The 17,500-nt window shown below is 47.3% G+C and overlaps 2 protein-coding genes across 4 annotated transcripts in view; one reads left to right on the plus strand and one right to left on the minus strand.

Moving 5' to 3' along the window:
- Positions 1 to 162: 162 nt before the first annotated feature.
- Positions 163 to 11,244, minus strand: tsc1a (TSC complex subunit 1a). Of its 3 annotated transcripts, none has more exons than XM_069688056.1 (22): positions 11,194 to 11,244; positions 9,904 to 10,021; positions 9,712 to 9,815; positions 9,465 to 9,617; positions 9,037 to 9,181; positions 8,771 to 8,925; positions 7,848 to 7,921; positions 6,774 to 6,970; positions 6,546 to 6,604; positions 6,367 to 6,478; positions 6,203 to 6,267; positions 6,038 to 6,122; positions 5,700 to 5,959; positions 5,484 to 5,629; positions 5,275 to 5,345; positions 4,495 to 4,661; positions 4,196 to 4,378; positions 1,906 to 2,016; positions 1,608 to 1,730; positions 1,332 to 1,519; positions 928 to 1,068; positions 163 to 743 (listed from the first exon to the last, which is right to left on the minus strand). In XM_069688056.1, the coding sequence occupies exons 2-22, from the start codon at positions 10,010 to 10,012 to the stop codon at positions 191 to 193; spliced, it is 3,201 nt and encodes a 1,066-aa protein (XP_069544157.1). In that variant the 5' UTR covers positions 10,013 to 10,021; positions 11,194 to 11,244; the 3' UTR covers positions 163 to 190. The 3 variants fall into 3 exon arrangements, with proteins under 3 accessions (XP_069544157.1, XP_069544154.1, XP_069544155.1); XM_069688053.1 differs by having other exon boundaries at positions 11,202 to 11,229; XM_069688054.1 differs by having other exon boundaries at positions 5,302 to 5,345; positions 11,202 to 11,218.
- Positions 4,537 to 17,500, plus strand: part of LOC138614546 (bile salt-activated lipase-like) — a 13,968-nt gene continuing 1,004 nt past the window's right edge. Inside the window, exons 1-11 of the mRNA XM_069688057.1 lie at positions 4,537 to 4,707; positions 12,082 to 12,235; positions 12,440 to 12,587; positions 12,744 to 12,863; positions 13,298 to 13,495; positions 14,004 to 14,134; positions 14,792 to 14,899; positions 14,998 to 15,121; positions 15,840 to 16,023; positions 16,484 to 16,687; positions 16,949 to 17,146. Of these exons, the coding sequence (XP_069544158.1) occupies positions 12,179 to 12,235; positions 12,440 to 12,587; positions 12,744 to 12,863; positions 13,298 to 13,495; positions 14,004 to 14,134; positions 14,792 to 14,899; positions 14,998 to 15,121; positions 15,840 to 16,023; positions 16,484 to 16,687; positions 16,949 to 17,146 (1,472 nt within the window). The 5' untranslated portion in view covers positions 4,537 to 4,707; positions 12,082 to 12,178. The remainder of the gene's footprint in view (positions 4,708 to 12,081; positions 12,236 to 12,439; positions 12,588 to 12,743; positions 12,864 to 13,297; positions 13,496 to 14,003; positions 14,135 to 14,791; positions 14,900 to 14,997; positions 15,122 to 15,839; positions 16,024 to 16,483; positions 16,688 to 16,948; positions 17,147 to 17,500) is intronic.

Genomic DNA, 17,500 nt, shown 5'->3' on the forward strand with positions numbered 1-17,500 from the left:
ACATCAGTTTTAAACGTTATGTTTTCCCTCCGTTTTCCTTCCCTTCATTCTGCTCAATTGTTTCTGACTAAACTCGTCCAGTTCAACTGGTCGTCGTTATCGACGTGTTTTTTTATGTCATCAGGTTTAACACCTGATCTTTGTCTTCACCTCCACCTGACTCCGCCTCTCTCCGTGGCTCCTCCCTACGTCAGACCTCGGGCAGCATCTCGTCGTAGTCCATGATGCTCAGTTCGTGTCTCCTTTGCCGGACGGCGAGCGTCAGGTTTGCAGGGGTGGGGCCTGGGGCGGAGCTAGGGGCGGAGCTAGGGGCGGAGCCGGGAGCTGCGGCCTGGCCAGGCGGTTCGGTCTGCGGACTCCCGGCGAGGAGCGTAGCTTCCTCCGCCTCCTGACCCAGAGGAGGGCTCCCTGGCTGGGCCTCCTCCTCCTCCTTCTCCTTCTCCTCCTTGTCCTCTTCTTCGTCCTCCTCCTCCTCCACCTCCCTCTGCTGCTCCTCCTCCTCCTGGCTCTGATTGGCCGGTCCAAACAGCTGCCGCGCTCGCTGCTCCAGGAAGGAGCCTACGGCCAGCGGGGATTCAATGGGGGAGAGGGAGAGGGGGGAGGAGGAGCAGAAGGGGAGGTGCAGGGGGGAGGTGGAGAGGGTCGCCACTGCGCCGTTTATTATGCCGACTGCAGAAGAAGAAGAGGGGCGGGGCTTGTGGCTGCTCTGAGAGACGGGTAAGGCGACGCTGCCGCCGTTTGGCCTGAGTGAGAAAGAAGACATCACATGACATCACTTACATCCTCTCTTCTGATTGGACGCTTCAGATCACTGAACTTAACTCTTAACTGTTTCGGCAGGTTTTAATCAGCAGGTTTTAATCAGCAGGTTTTAATCAGCAGGTATCGATTTGATCTGCGGGTGAAATAACGAGGCGGTCGGCTCACCTGCTGCAGACGTCCTGAGGCCAGGTGTGAGGGGGCGTGTCCATCTGGATCTGACTGTACAGGTGAAGAATCTCCGTCTGCAGAGTCTGAGTGAGTCTCCTGAGAGCGACGCAGCGACTGTCGGAGGCAGACAGCTCCGCCCTGAAATAAACAAACAAACAACAGAATAACAAATAAAGACAGAAAAAAGAGAGAATTGGAAAAACAAAAACAAATAAATAAATAGTTTATAGAATCTTTGTTTTTGTTTCTTGAATCTTGAATTAACTCAGACGTTGATGATGACGAAACTGCCTCGGGTCTACCCTGAACCGGGTCTACCCTGAACCGGGTTTACCCTGAACCGGGTCTACCCTGAACCGGGTCTACCCTGAACCGGGTCTACGCTGAGCCTGGACTCTGACCTGCTCTGGTTCTTGGTGTCCTCCAGCAGTTTCTTCTGGTCCTGGATCAGCTGGTCCTTCATGGCCAGCTGGTTCTCCAGCTCTGCCATCCTGTGATTGGCTGCTTCCAGCTTCTGCCGGTGATGCACGTCGCTGTCCTTCAGCCTCTGGTACTCCTTACCCACACTGAACTGCAGCATGGACGCCTCCTGACCAACACACACAACAGTTACTGAGAGGGCCTGTGAGGACCCGGCGGTCCTGGTTCTGGTTCTGGTCCAGTGTTGGTGCTCTTACGGTCCAGCAGTGCATCTGTCCTGCCTCCATCTGTTCTGTCAGAGCCCGGTTGGTTTCTCTCAGCAGAACCAGCTGCTGGTTCAGCAGGAAAATCTGCTGCTGCAGTTGCTCGCTGCTGCACAGCTGCACACACAGGAAGTGACATTTGTTACCATGGTGACAGCATCAAACTGTCATCAGCTGATTATTCAGAAGCTGCAGATTTTCTGTCTTCAGGTTTTATTGACGTTTTTGTTTAACTTCTTGTTCCTGGTAAACACAGATGATGTTCACATCAGCCAATGAAACATCTCCTCACCTTGAGTGACAGCTGGGTCAGCTGGTGCTCAGCGTTATAGGCCGTGTTATTGGCTCTCTGAAGCTCCGCCTCCATATCCCTCAACCTGCCCTGACACTCCTGGAGCTCGCTCTGAAACAGCCAATCACAGCACAGGACCGATGAGAAGCTTTTTACAGATGATGTGTTGTTGGGTGTGTTTATAGTGTGTACAGTGTGTGTATAGTGTGTATATAGTGTGTGTATAGTGTGTATATTGTGTGTGTGTAGTTTGTGTATAGTGTGTATATTGTGTGTATACAGTGTGTGTAGTGTGTATAGTGTGTATAGTTTGTGTATATTGCATGTGTACAGTGTGTGTAGTGTGTATAGTTTGTGTATAGTGTGTATATTGCATGTGTACAGTGTGTGTAGTGTGTATAGTTTGTGTATAGTGTGTATATTGTGTGTGTACAGTGTGTGTAGAGTGTATAGTTTGTGTATAGTGTGTATATTGTGTGTATACAGTGTGTGTAGTGTGTAGTGTGTATAGTTTGTGTATATTGTGTGTGTGCAGTGTGTGTAGTGTGTATAGTTTGTGTATAGTGTGTATAGTTTGTGTATAGTGTGTATATTGTGTGTATACAGTGTGTGTAGTGTGTATAGTTTGTGTATATTGTGTGTGTGTGTACAGTGTGTGTAGTGTGTATAGTTTGTGTATATTGTGTGTACAGTGTGTGTAGTGTGTATAGTGTGTATATTGTGTGTATACAGTGTGTGTAGTGTGTATAGTGTGTATAGTTTGTGTATATTGTGTGTGTACAGTGTGTGTAGTGTGTATAGTTTGTGTATATTGTGTGTGTACAGTGTGTATAGTGTGTATAGTTTGTGTATATTGTGTGTGTACAGTGTGTAGTGTGTAGTTTGTGTATGTTGTGTGTGTACAGTGTGTGTAGTGTGTATGTGTATAGTTTGTGTATATTATGTGTGTACAGTGTGTGTAGTGTGTATAGTTTGTGTATATTGTGTGTGTACAGTGTATAATGTGTATAGTTTGTGTATATTGTGTGTGTACAGTGTGTGTAGTGTGTATAGTTTGTGTATATTGTGTGTGTACAGTGTGTGTAGTGTGTATAGTTTGTGTATATTGTGTGTGTACAGTGTGTGTAGTGTGTATAGTTTGTGTATATTGTGTATGTACAGTGTGTGTAGTGTGTATAGTTTGTGTATATTGTGTGTGTACAGTGTGTGTAGTGTGTATAGTTTGTGTATATTGTGTGTGTACAGTGTGTGTAGTGTGTATAGTTTGTGTATATTGTGTGTGTACAGTGTGTGTAGTGTGTATAGTTTGTGTATATTGTGTGTGTACAGTGTGTGTAGTGTGTATAATGTGTATAGTTTGTGTATATTGTGTGTGTAGTGTGTGTAGTGTGTATAGTTTGTGTATATTGTGTATGTACAGTGTGTGTAGTGTGTATAGTTTGTGTATATTGTGTGTGTACAGTGTGTGTAGTGTGTATAGTTTGTGTATATTGTGTGTGTACAGTGTGTGTAGTGTGTATAGTTTGTGTATATTGTGTGTGTAGTGTGTATAGTTTGTGTATATTGTGTGTGTACAGTGTGTGTAGTGTGTATAGTGTGTATATTGTGTGTGTACAGTGTGTGTAGTGTGTATAGTGTGTATAGTTTGTGTATATTGTGTGTGTACAGTGTGTATAGTGTGTATAGTTTGTGTATATTGTGTGTGTACAGTGTGTAGTGTGTATAGTTTGTGTATATTGTGTGTGTACAGTGTGTGTAGTGTGTATGTGTATAGTTTGTGTATATTGTGTGTGTACAGTGTGTGTAGTGTGTATAGTTTGTGTATATTGTGTGTGTACAGTGTGTGTAGTGTGTATAGTTTGTGTATATTGTGTGTGTAGTGTGTATAGTTTGTGTATATTGTGTGTACAGTGTGTGTAGTGTGTATAGTGTGTATATTGTGTGTGTACAGTGTGTGTAGTGTGTATAGTTTGTGTATATTGTGTGTGTACAGTGTGTGTAGTGTGTATAATGTGTATAGTTTGTGTATATTGTGTGTGTACAGTGTGTGTAGTGTGTATAGTTTGTGTATATTGTGTATGTACAGTGTGTGTAGTGTGTATAGTTTGTGTATATTGTGTGTGTACAGTGTGTGTAGTGTGTATAGTTTGTGTATATTGTGTGTGTACAGTGTGTGTAGTGTGTATAGTTTGTGTATATTGTGTATGTACAGTGTGTGTAGTGTGTATAGTTTGTGTATATTGTGTGTGTACAGTGTGTGTAGTGTGTATAGTTTGTGTACAGTGTGTACCTGCAGCCGTTGTGCGTCCCGCTGCTCCTCCTGTTGCTGCAGCAGCAGTTGTCGGATGTGTGTGTGCAGCTGCTCTGTGTGTGTTTGTGTGTCCTGATGCAGATCTCTGCGGCGGCGCTGCTCCTCCTCCAAACTCCTCTTCAGACACCGGATCTCCTCGTCCTGAACGCCGAGCTGAGCCTTCTGCAGCGAGGAGGAGGAGGAGGAGGACAGAAAGAAGAAAATAAAAGAACGATAAATAAAGTAGGACAAATTAAAAACACAGTTGTCATGGGGCGGGGTTGCCGTGTGCGTGTTACCATGGCGACGCTCTGTTCTTCCAGCGCGGTGGCGTTGATGACTCGTCGCAGCAGACGGCGGTTCCTGATGGCGTGCTGCTGCCGCTTGAAGCGCTCGTACTGAAGCTGACTGTGGACCAGCAGCAGCTGACTCCTCAGACACTGAAGCTCCTCCCCCTGGGCGGGGCCTGTCACAGGAATACAGTGTGAACCAGTGCGGCCACAGGTGAACAGGTGAGCAGATCCTGGATCTGACCCAGTTCCAGTAGACAGTAGAGAATAATAACGGGGCGAGGAAAGAGCTCCAGACATGAATCAGAGAGAACATGCAGGTGAGCAGGTGAGCAGGTGAGCAGGTGAACAGGTGAACAGGTGAGCAGGTGAACAGGTGAGCAGGTGAGCAGGTGAACAGGTGAGCAGGTGAACAGGTGAGCAGGTGAGCAGGTGAGCAGGTGAACAGGTGAGCAGGTGAACAGGTGGGAAGGTGAACAGGTGAGCAGGTGAGCAGGTGAACAGGTGGGAAGGTGAACAGGTGAACAGGTGGGAAGGTGAACAGGTGAACAGGTGGGAAGGTGAGCAGGTGAACAGGTGGGAAGGTGAACAGGTGAACAGGTGAGCAGGTGAACAGGTGGGAAGGTGAGCAGGTGAGCAGGTGGGAAGGTGAACAGGTGAACAGGTGAGCAGGTGAGCAAGTGAGCAGGTGAACAGGTGGGAAGGTGAACAGGTGAACAAGTGAGCAAGTGGGAAGGTGAGCAGGTGAGCAGGTGAATGTGGGCGTGTCCAGGTGTTAGTTTCAGGTACCTTTGGTTTTCATGCTCTGCTGTTTACCTCCTAAATGACTTCGATCCCCTGACTTGCTGCCTGCAGACGACCTGCGGACCAGCAGAGGGAGACAGTGAGACGTCCACCACTTTATAAATGCAGCTGTAATATGACACTGAAGCCCCGCCCCCTGTGGAGGTGTTGGGGGCAGGGCCTCCTGGTTCCTGCACAGGAGTCATTCCTCTCACCTCCTGCTGAGGCGTTCGTGTGCGACTTGTCCGTGACTGATCAGCTCGTCCAGAACCTTCAGAGGAGAGACGGAGGCGTGGACTTCCTCGCGGTCCTCCCTGTCGGCTCCACCCCCCTGCTGCCCGGCGGCTCCCTGCAGCGCCTCCTGCAGGACGGAGGAGATCAATGAACCCATCGATTGATTGAAACCCGCCGATCAGTCCTGATCGCGTTACCTGCGTCTTCCTGCAGATGAACAGCGTGGCGGCTCGAGGCAGAGCCAGCTGGAACAGGGGCTCGTACAGAGGAGCGGGGCTTTGGTCGGAGTGGGCGGGGCCTCCCTCTTCTGATCTGCGGGTGGAGGCGGAAGGGGGGGTGAAGCAGAGGGAGACGGAGCAGGCAGGAGAGGGGGGGGCTGAGGACGACTCATCACGGCTGGGGGTGGAGGTGAGCAGGAGGGGCTGAGAGGGGGGTGGAGCCTCCTCCAGTTTAACATCTGGAGACAAACAGGAAGAAACGATGAGATAGAACGGATCACCTGCAGTGACATCACTGCGACTGATCAGCTGATCACCTTCACTGTTGTTGTTGATGACATCACTCAGGCCTCGCTCTTCCTTCTCTGTGATTGGCTGAGAGGATGACCCCTCCTGCTTCACCTGTGAGGAGAGAGAGAGAGACGCTCTTCCTGCTGCTCCTTCACAGTAAAAACCTGAGCTGAGCCTCTACCTGAGCTCACCTGGATGTTGCTGTCTTCAGTTAGAGGGTTTATGGGGACGGAGGCCGCGGAGGGACATTTCACAGCTGCTGACACACAAACAGCGTTTTTGACACTCACACGAACAAACGAACGAACAAACAAACGAACGAACGAACAAACACACAAAACTGCATTCAGCTCACCTGAGAAGGAGGTGCACCTGCTCAATGGGTGGGCGGAGCCTTTAGCAGCAGGTTCAGGAGGGGGTGTCGCCAAACCGCACTGAGAGGAGGGGCTCCAGGTGACATCATCAGCCTGTGGAGACAGAAACAGCTGTATGAGGTCGTCAGGTGGGGGGCGGGCGGAGTCAGGTGGGGGTTACCTGTTCGAAGGAGGTCAGGTGAGACGGACGTCCAGGCAACAGAGAACAGATCAGACTTCCTGTCAGCAGACAGATACACACACACACACACACACACACACACACACACACACACACACACACACACACACACACACACACACACACACACACACACACATTATCATTAACTGATCTAGCTGTCCTTCAAATGTCAGCTGATCTCCGCGTTCACCTGTTGTCACTCACCTGAGCTGCTGAGCGTCTCTGTGTTCTGAGGACTGAGGGTGACTTCCAGGAGGGGGTTGGGGAGGGGGGAGGACAGTGGGGGAGGTCTGAGCGAGGAGGAGGAGGAGTAGATGTCTTCCTCGCAGGAAGACTCCAGAGGATCCAGAGACAGTCTGGAGCACTCGATGACGATGTCATGGACCTCATAGCACCTCCACCTGCGAGGTGGGAGGAGCTTAATCGGTCAGTCTGTCTCTTTCTGTTACGTTAAACTAAAGAGACTGTCGTCGTGGAAACAGAGGCAGTCTTCAGGTTTTAGCTGATCACTCCGGCTGAAATTTTTGGAATTTGTTTTAATTTTTACAAACAAAACAAAACAAAAGTCTTCATCACCGTCGCTGCGTATCGTTCTGATTCTCACGGAATTTAACACGCTCGTTCTTCACGACATTCTTTGGATGATCCGCAAAGTTTCATACAAAAACGACCAAAGAAAAATTATTACATTCACATAAAAGTTAAGATTCAGTTCAGAGACTCATCGTACAATTTTTTTTACTTTTTTTTTTTTCAACTTTGATAATGTTGTGTACGATAAAAGTTTACATCATTATTCAGTCGAGGTGTCGAAGGTTCCTGAGCCCGAGCAGCTCAGATGGAAATCGGTCGTCTCCCAGTCCTGCGTTCGAAGGTTCCAATCGCGACGCAGATATTGTAAACTTCACGTTCGGACGTCTTCTACCAGGCCGCTCTGCGTTCAGAGCCGATAACAACGACTTCATTTGTCTGACGTCAGTTCATTTGTGTTTTTATTGATTTGTATTTAGTTTTTTTTAATTCTCAGTTTAAATTTGTTTTTCGTTTTTATGCTCCATTAAATAAACCTGACCGACCATTGAGTGGCTGTTCTGGAGCTGTCGGTCATTTCCCCATGTCTTCCTCAGAGCTGCCCAGATGACCTCATCGAACTCTATTCTTTTTATTCTGGTGTCCCGTGAGGACTTTTTTTTATAAAGCTGAGATTGTCCCCAGAATCAGCTGTTAACACCTGAACACACTGCTGCTGAAGGTCATGTGATACATCTGGAAGCTCACCTGGATGGGTCCAGTTCGTAGTCCTGAGTCCCAGTAACCAGCTCAGGGTGAACACGGACCTGTTCCAGCATCGGCTGAGAGACAGACAGAGGACAGAGAGGACAGACAGGGACAGAGAGGACAGAGGTTGAAATGAGTTTCGGTGTACAGCAACAACAGTGACCAGCAGCTGATTACGATACGGTGTGAACAGCACAGGTGTTTGGTGAAACACCTTGGTTCATGTTAATTTATTATCCAATTCATTGGCTGTAGAGCAGGTTCAGGTCACGTCAGGATGTTCATGGAGCTGGCGGCCAACAGTCCAGGCTGCTGCTGGGGGATGTTTTCCCCTTTAAAAGGTCCAGATTTATTTATTTTCACCTTTATTGTTTTGATCCATCTTGACGTTTTCCAATTGAACAGCACCAGACTCCATTCAAGATTTGTCCGATTTTAGACGTATTCACTATACTGTGGAGGTCTGTGGTGGTCTGTGGAGGTCTGTGGAGGTATGTGGTGGTCTGTGGAGGTCTGTGGTGGTCTGTGGAGGTCTGTGGTGGTCTGTGGAGGTCTGTGGAGGTATGTGGTGGTCTGTGGAGGTCTGTGGAAGTCTGTGGAGGTCTGTGGTGGTCTGTGGTGGTCTGTGGAAGTCTGTGGTGGTCTGTGGAGGTATGTGGTGGTATGTGGTGGTCTGTGGAGGTCTGTGGAGGTCTGTGGTGGTCTGTGGAGGTCTATGGTGGCATGTGGAGGTCTGTGGAAGTCTGTGGTGGTCTGTGGAGGTCTGTGGTGGTATGTGGAGGTCTGTGGAAGTCTGTGGTGGTCTGTGGAAGTCTGTGGAGGTCTGTGGTGGTCTGTGGAAGTCTGTGGTGGTCTGTGGAAGTCTGTGGAGGTCTGTGGTGGTCTGTGGTGGTCTGTGGAGGTCTGTGGTGGTCTGTACTGACCTTAACGACCTCCTGGAAGGTGTCCAGGTTCTCCTTCATGCTGTAGTGCAGCCTCAGGTAGGAGATGAAGTTACAGGGGAACATCCCATACAGACGGTGGAACAGAGAGTACACACCTGCATGCAGGTGGACCTGGTGGGCCACGGGCACATGACCTGCAGGGACGAAAAGCAGCCAATCAGAACACCCCAGTATCACCTGCAGGGTAGAAAATATTCAGGTGGGGTGTTCAGACTCTGCAGCGCCCCCTGCTGTCAGGGCCTTACCAGGGTTTTTGTAGCTCCACGATACCAGACGTCCAAACACGTCGAAGAAGTCGTAGATGTGTTGTTTCCCGGCCTGAGGGATCATGGGTAACAGAGTGATGAGGACCAGGACTCCAGTGATCAGGACCACCACATCACTGTCCGTCTGGAAAAACACAGCAGCAACAACAACAACAACAACTCAGTACAACAACAGACACTAACAACCATATAAACACCCTAACAACTATATAAACACCCTAACAACCAATCAGAACACCCTAACAACCGCTCAGAACTCCTAGTGTATATTTGTAAGAGAATTAGCCAGTATTGTTACTGTTACTTGCTAGTATTAGCTGATGATAGAGTTTACCAATATTTGTATGAGTATTAATGTGCATTAGTTCCAGTACTAGTACAAGTATTGGTACTTCTGGTATTTGTACCTTGAGGCAGCGCAGCAGGGAGGGCAGCAGGGCCAAGTGGCTGATGTGATGAATCCACGGAGGCTGTTTCCTGACCAGGTGACCCAGCAGGGTGAGAGCAGCCAATCTGGTCCCAGGTCTGCTCAGAGCCTCATTCAGCTTCTCCAGCAGGGGCTGATGGGAGATTCCAACAGGGTTAATAGACATAAACACACCAACAAACAACCAAACTACACCTGGATGAGGTCAGGGAGGACATGCTGCTCACCTTGTGATGAGGCTCCCTGATGGAGGAGAGGAGGAGCACCGCCTGAGAGGACGACGAGTCCAGGTAATGGTCCACCAGAGAGGAGAGGACAGCGCCTCCTTTGTCTGAAAGGACAAAATACAGGTCAGACAGTAGGATACAGGTAGAGACGGGTAGAGACCGTAGACAGTAACCGTCCACAGGTGAACTTACCTGTACTCAGCTGCTGGTTGACTGCTGCTCTGACTTGCTCCGCCTCCTGCAGCTCTGAACTATCTAATGAGAGCAGGAGCTCACTGATGCTCACCTGCTCCCTGGACATCCTGCTCACCTGCACACACACACACACACACACACACACACACACACACACACACACACACACACACACACACACACACACACAGTCAGTGTTTCATCACCTCTGAGGACAGACAAACACTGACTGACATCAGGCTGTTGAGATATCAGAATCCTGAAATAAATCTGATCTCAATCAAATCTAAACCCGATCCTTCAACAAAACCTGATCTTAACCTGACTTTAACTTGGAATAAACCTAACCTCAGAAAAATCTACACCTGCCTTAAACCAATCTAAACTAAACTTTAAACTGAAATTATGAGGTCTTTTTTCATATCTAGTTCACAGTAATTCAGCATTTGTTTTTAACTTTCAGTCAATGTGACGTGTTCGGTGAAAATCATTTGTTCTATTTCAACAGCAGACGACAGTGACGTCTTCCTACTAACAGACTGGTCAGATCACGGGACACAAAAATATAAAACCTCCATGTTTGAGGCTGAAACTCACGACTTTTTCTGTCTGATAAAAAAAAAGATAAAACTTTATTTAAATAAATTATTGTGAGTCAACAAGTGGATTTATTGTATGCGGATCTTCTTCAGAAGGCATTTATAATCAGTGGATTATATATTTCATTCAATAATTACATACAATATTACATATTAAAGATAAAATTTCAGTTTACAGGGTAAACATTTAAATATTTTTGTATCTGAAAAACGACTGAAATGAAGATTTGCATTTAAAAATAGTTCCTGATTTTTTTTCTGTCCGTCAACTCATCGATTAATCATTAAATAATCAATAACTACAGTTTCTGTAAAATAAACAAGTTGTTTGTAACTTTAGTCTTCAGAGTACTTTTACTTTGAAGGTCCTTCCTCCTGTGAACGCGCTGCACTGCGTTGCGCAACCTCTGAATGACGTTACACGTGAAATGTAGGCGTTACCGTGACGTCACTGCCAAACACGAATTGACGTTCAGCTCAGAAGCTAACTGTTAGCATTGTCGGCTAGCCGCGGGCTGAAGCTAATCCCGCTAACTACTGAGTAAAGCTGACAGAGCGCGCGGCGCTGCGGCGCGTTTCCGCCCCGCAGCGCCGCGCGTCTCCCGGTGAGAGACGAGCGGTGACGAGTCATGAAGTGACAAAACAAAAAAACGGACAAATTAAAGTTCCACCGGAGAAACTCGGTTACCTTCAGACCTGTTGATCCGAGCAGGGAGCAGCCATATTCAGCAAGCACAGGCCCCACCCACCGCTGAAACACGACACCTCCAGCTGCCAATCAAACTCAGGGCCGTTCAGAGTCACGGGACACGATGGGAAAATACAGCTTCCATCAGAAAATTTGAGCTGTTCTTCTCCTTTTTAAAATAAAAAGCATTTATTTTATCTTCTTTGTAAATACAGCGAATCACAGCAGTTATTTGACGTCTTATTTATTGAAAAATATGATCTTTTAAATATGAAACATATATCCTGATTTTATTTGAGGATTTATTCTATTCTATCTTTTCCTTTAAAAAAAAAGTCTTACATCTCGAATTGATTCATGTTTTTATTTTAATAAATTTATTTTGATTTGATTTTTGAAAAGTGACACAGTAATCATAATATATATATATATATATATATTTTTTTTAATAATAATAGAGTATGTTTCTCCATTATAGGGCACCTGTTTAACATCTGGCTCATTTACAGCAAATTCTGATTTACAATAAAATACAATAAATATTTTAGTATTTCTACCAGGAAAAAAATAAAATTAAAATAAAACAATATACAATAAACCAGTTAAAAATGATCAAATAAAAAGCAGAGAGTCGTTTCAGGTTTTGTTGTGTGTCTGTGTGTGAGCAGCAGCTGTGTGTATTCTCATAGTGATAAGGTTGAATTTAACTTTTTCTGCCTCTTGATCATCAAACCGTTAATTTGACATTTTATCACCACAAACTGTTTACACAACTTTTTACCGACTCGTCTGGAGCTGCAGTTTCAGCTCTGATTGGGTCAGGGGGCCCGTCCTCCTTCTTCTTTGTTGGTTTCCTTCCCCCTGTGAGGCCTGTAAACGGCAGCACAGTTTTTTCTCAGGTGTTGGAGATAAGAGCCCCCCACCTCCCCCCTTACGGAGTATAAAGAGCAGCGTGGGTCGCAGCAGGCCGACGGACTGACAGGCGATGATGAAGCTGCTGCTTCTGTTGGGCGTCTGGCTGAGCTCGGCCTCGGCCGCAAAGGTGAGTCTGGTTTTATTTACATTTATTTCTGTCTTGTGTTTTTTCAGCAGTTTTTTTAAGAACAAAAAGTTAAAGTTTAATAATAAGAACATACAGATCACCGACGGTAACACATCACAACAACAACTAAAGATTGGTTCAATAATCACGCAACATGGAGCAGATGTGCAGGTTCCCATGATGTGTTTATTTGTGTGTGTGTAGTTGGGAGTAGTGAAGACGGAGGGGGGGCAGGTGGAGGGGAAGAGCGACAGGATGGGTCTCTTCAGGACGGTGGACGTCTTTAAAGGCGTCCCCTTCGCTGACGTCCCTGGAAAGTGGGAGAAACCAAAACCTCACCCCGGGTGGGACGGTGAGTAAACCCTGTACACGTTGCCATGGCGATGTATCCCGGTGTATGTGTGTAATTAAGTAAAAATGGAGAAATTTAAAAGAAGCATCTTTTATCTGAAACACTCGGACAGAAACTTGTAAATTCAGGACGGATCATTTCTGTTTGCTGTTCCAGGAATCCTGAAGGCCACGAAGTACCGAGACCGCTGCCTGCAGGTGACGCTGCTGCAGACAAAAACCCAGGGTAGTGAGGACTGCCTCTACCTGAACATCTTTGTTCCACAGGGACGAAAACGTACGTCACACACACACACACACACACACACACACACACACACACACACACACACACACACACACACACACACACACACACACACACACACACACACACACACACACACACACACACACACACACACACACACATAGGTCTTACTGTATTACACACTTTGGACTCCAGGGGAAATTTATCTCTTCAAAATGCATGAATGTCCTCATATGAAAAAAGCACAAACTTTGCACTACATGTAGCCAAATTATCAGGAATATAAACGTGCTACGATCTTCAGCCTCTGGGAGTCACATGAACTCAGCCTTGCAGAAGTTTCAGGTTTTCCGGTTCACTTCATCGCAGTCTGAGTTTGACCACGGGAGCCTGTAGAGGACATTGGAGGAACTGCAGTTTACTGAATAACCATCCAAACTTCTCTCTCTGTCCGTCTCCAGTGTCCACCAACCTCCCCGTGATGGTCTACCTGTTCGGTGGCGCCTTCCTGTTGGGGGCGTCCAACGACGTGGCGTTCCTCGGAAACTCTCTGTACGACGGGAGGGAGATGGCCGACAGGGGCGGGGTCATCGTCGTCACGGTGAACTACCGAGTCGGCACGATGGGTTTCCTCAGCACCGGAGACTCCCGCATGCCAGGTCTGACCAAAACAACAACACTTTCTACAGAACAACAAAGATGAGAAGGGAGGTTTTGTCTCTATTGAACTTTACTGGCATCTACTGGCTATAAAGATGTAGCATTTAGCATTAAATGCGTCAGTCGTGGATCTACCCCGTGATTCTGATCCGCTCCAAACTTTAATCAGTGCTTCTTCAGACCGTGATGCTTCCTTTCACCAAGTTTCATAAAAACACACTCTGTAGTTTTTCTGTAAAAGAGAAACGAACAAACTGCTCCAAAATAAACCTCCTTAGAGTAAATATCGGCATTTTGGGAAAAAGGAACTGTCTTTTATTTTGAAAAATGAGACATTCAAAGTGTCCAAATTGGTCACAGTTCTTCCTGTCAGTGAGGAAAGACGTTTCATTTACGTTTTCAACCCGGAGAGTTTGAGCGTGTGCAGATCAATAAAGTAATAAATGAACGAAGAAAGTCAGTTTGTGCTGATGAAACAGTAACCAGGTGACTTCCTGTTCCTCCCAGGTAACTACGGCCTGTGGGACCAGCACGCCGCCATCTCCTGGATCTGCAGGAACATCGAGGCATTCGGAGGAAACCCCGACAACATCACCATCTTCGGCCAATCAGCTGGAGCCGCCAGTGTCAGCTACCAGGTCAGAGGTCAAAGTCTTTACCTGGTGGGAGGTTCCAGTCTTTACATGGTGGGGGGTTCCAGTCTTTACATGGTGGGGGGTTCCGGTCTTTACCTGGTGGGAGGTTCCAGTCTTTACATGGTGGGGGGTTCCAGTCTTTACATGGTGGGGGGTTCCGGTCTTTACCTGATGGGGGGCTCCGGTCTTTACCTGATGGGAGGTTCCGGTCTTTACCTGGTGGGGGGTTCCGGTCTTTACCTGGTGGAGGGTTCCAGTCTTTACATGGTGGGGGGTTCCAGTCTTTACCTGGTGGGGGGGATCAAGTCTTTACCTGGTGGGAGGTTCCAGTCTTTACCTGGTGGGAGGTTCCGGTCTTTACATGGTGGGGGGTTCCAGTCTTTACATGGTGGGGGGTTCCGGTCTTTACCTGGTGGGGGGTTCCGGTCTTTACCTGATGGGGGGCTCCGGTCTTTACCTGATGGGAGGTTCCGGTCTTTACCTGGTGGGGGGTTCCGGTCTTTACCTGATGGGGGGCTCCGGTCTTTACCTGATGGGAGGTTCCGGTCTTTACCTGGTGGGGGGGATCAAGTCTTTACCTGGTGGGGGGATCCAGTCTTCCCAGACTCACCTGACTGAAGACTGAACCTGATCGTGTCTTTGTCCTCCTGTCCGTCCCAGATGCTGTCCCCCTACAATAAAGGGTTGTTCCGCAGGGCGATCACCCAGGGCGGGGTGGCCCTCAGTCCCTGGGCGATCAAGAGGAACCCCATGGCTCTCACCAAGAAGGTCCACAAACTCTCTGCTGCACATCACACCATCCACATGAAGTTATTATTGATACAGTCATTTAAATAGTGTGAATAATTAGAATTCCTTTTCTGCAGATCGCTCGGAAAGTCGGCTGTTGGAGAAGCAATGAGGACGACATGATAGCGTGTCTGAAGATGAGCGACCCGGTCGGTCTGACCATGGCGGGGAAAATCGACGTGCTGCTTATTTTGGGAAAAGGTCAGAACCGTTCGGGACGACCATTACATTACATTACATTAAATTACATTACATTACATTTCATTTATCTGACTCTTTTATCCAAAACAACTTACAATAAGTTAATTTCAACCATGAGGGTACAAAACCAGAACAGCAAGAATCAAGAAAATATAATTTCTTCCAGAAAGCCAAATTACAAAGTTCTATCAGTAAGTTCTATTTGAAGATACTAAAGTTCTACTGTTCAAGGTAAAGGAGGAGGAGGAGGAGGAGAAGGAGGAGGAGGAGGAGCGGAGGGAGCGGACTGGGATGTAGGGTTGGACCATGTCCTGGATGTAGACTGGACCCGATCTGTTCGTAGCACGGTACGCAAATACCAATGTTTGGAAACGGATGCGGGCAGCTACTGGTAACCAGTGAAGGAGCAGGAGGAGCAGGAGGAGTGGAGTAATGTGAGTGAATTTCGGGAGGTTAAAGACCTCAAACACGTCTGAGAGGCATCTGTGTTTTTTTTAAAAGCCCTAACACACACATTGAGTTTGTTCACAAGGTGGCGCTGATGTTGACAGGGAGGAGGTGCAGTCTTAAAGACAAAACTCAGGGAACAAAAGTCTTGTTTCAAGAACCCAGATTACATGAAACCGATACGAACTGGTTAACGGCGATGAGGTCATCATCGGTTCTCGGGTTCGTCAGTAAGGTCGAACACCCCTTCCTCTTCCTCACCTGTCTGCAGGTACTGTCATGGACCTCCTCGAACTGGCTCCGGTTATCGACGGTGATTTTATCCCGGAGGAACCGAGCCAGCTGTTCCACAACGCCGCTCAGTTCGATTACCTCGCTGGTGTCAACAGCATGGACGGACACATTTTCGCCGGAGTCGACGTTCCTTCCATCAACAAGAGAAACGTCACGACTGTGTGAGTACCGAAACATCACAGGCTTTTATTTTGAAATCAGATCCTGGACGGACAGAGTTTTACTGAGATGATTTCGGCGTCATTGTTAAGAATGTGGAGTCCCACCAGGCTCAACCTTTGGCCTTTTCAGATTTAAATGTTACCACAATAAAACTACAGATTTTCAACTCTATGCAGACGACACCTAATTCTATATAGCCAATGGATTGGAGAAATAAACACGATTAAAAGTCTTTTTTTTTTCTGGACTTTTGAGACATGCTAATGCTAATGCTAATCAAAAGGTTCTTAATGTAAAAAAAATTAAGTGGAGAAGCGAAGAATTTACTTTTTAAGTCTCCTAAAAGTAACTTTGAGCTCGTCTTTGAGTCAGTTGTTCACATTGAAATCGTTCTCGAGGTTCCTGCCTGCTGACCGTTAGCTTAGCGTAGCATAAAGACTGGTCCCGTGTCCGCCTCAGGCAGCAGGTGAAGGGTCTGCTGGCGGGTCTGACTAAAGAGAAGGGGAACGCCGCCATCGCCTCGGCCTACGATGTCTACTCATCCAACTGGGGTTTGCCTCCGGACCAGGACGTGGTGAAGAAGACGGTGGCCGACATCGAGACCGACTTCCTGTTCCTGGTCCCGACTCAGATCGCACTGCAGCTCCACGCCAACAACTCCAGGTCGGTTCCAATTGGTCTGACAGCCACGACCGAGATGAGATAAAACTTGGATAGTCCAGTTCAACTGAACTTTAACTGGTTGAGAAGATGAAGTTCAGTTCAAGCAGGTCAAAGTGTTTCTTCATTTAGAACAAAATATAAACAGACTTTAGTTTCAGTTTTATGGTTGTATTTTCAACAGTGTTATTTCATTTGTTTGTATATTAATGTTTGACCTGTGAAACTGACCGGATCAGAACCGTGGTTCCATGTGTCCCTCAGTGGAACCCGGACCTACTCCTACCTGTTCAACATGAAGACCCGTATCCCAGGATTCCCTCGCTGGGTGGAGGCGGAGCACGCCGAGGACCTACAGTACCTGTTCGGCAAACCTTTCACCCTCCCGCTCATCTACTTCCCCCGACACCGAGACCTGGCCGGCTACATGATCGCATACTGGACCAACTTCGCCAAGACCGGGTAAACTCCCAGCATGCACTGCACACACACAGTTCAACACAGTGCAATGTAAGTACCGGTCTGGACTGGTCTTTACCGGTGTGTTGATTCACTGGTCGGTTTGGTGAACTGGTCTGAAATAAACTAAAGTGGTGCAGACTGGTCTGACCGGTTCAAACTGGTCTCAACTGGTTTCTTCTGGCCAGCACTGAGTGAGGCAAGCTGTTTTGGTTTGGTTTAAACCGTTGTAGACTGGTGAGAGGTTGTCTGAACTGGTCTGAACTGGTGTGGTTTGAACTACTTTTAACAGAAAACCAGTTTTGGATCTGTATCTCTTGAACGAACTGATCTGGATTGGTTTAAACTGGCCCAGTC

The sequence above is a fragment of the Brachyistius frenatus genome, unplaced genomic scaffold (genome assembly GCF_029030835.1).
Source record: "Brachyistius frenatus isolate BFR_SWC_R1_liver_20210118 unplaced genomic scaffold, ASM2903083v1 Contig_522, whole genome shotgun sequence".
Taxonomy (NCBI): Eukaryota; Metazoa; Chordata; class Actinopteri; family Embiotocidae; genus Brachyistius; species Brachyistius frenatus.

Bases quoted from the DNA above. Each gene is read 5' to 3' on its own strand.
- tsc1a (XM_069688053.1), bottom strand. From the start codon at position 11,228: ATGGCTGCTCCCTGCTCGGATCAACAG. The intron at 6,971-7,847 runs GTGAGCTTCCAG...CCCACCTCGCAG, and splicing joins TACGAACTGGACCCATCCAG to GTGGAGGTGCTATGAGGTCC. The intron at 4,379-4,494 runs GTAACACGCACA...TCCTCGCTGCAG, and splicing joins AAGAACAGAGCGTCGCCATG to AAGGCTCAGCTCGGCGTTCA.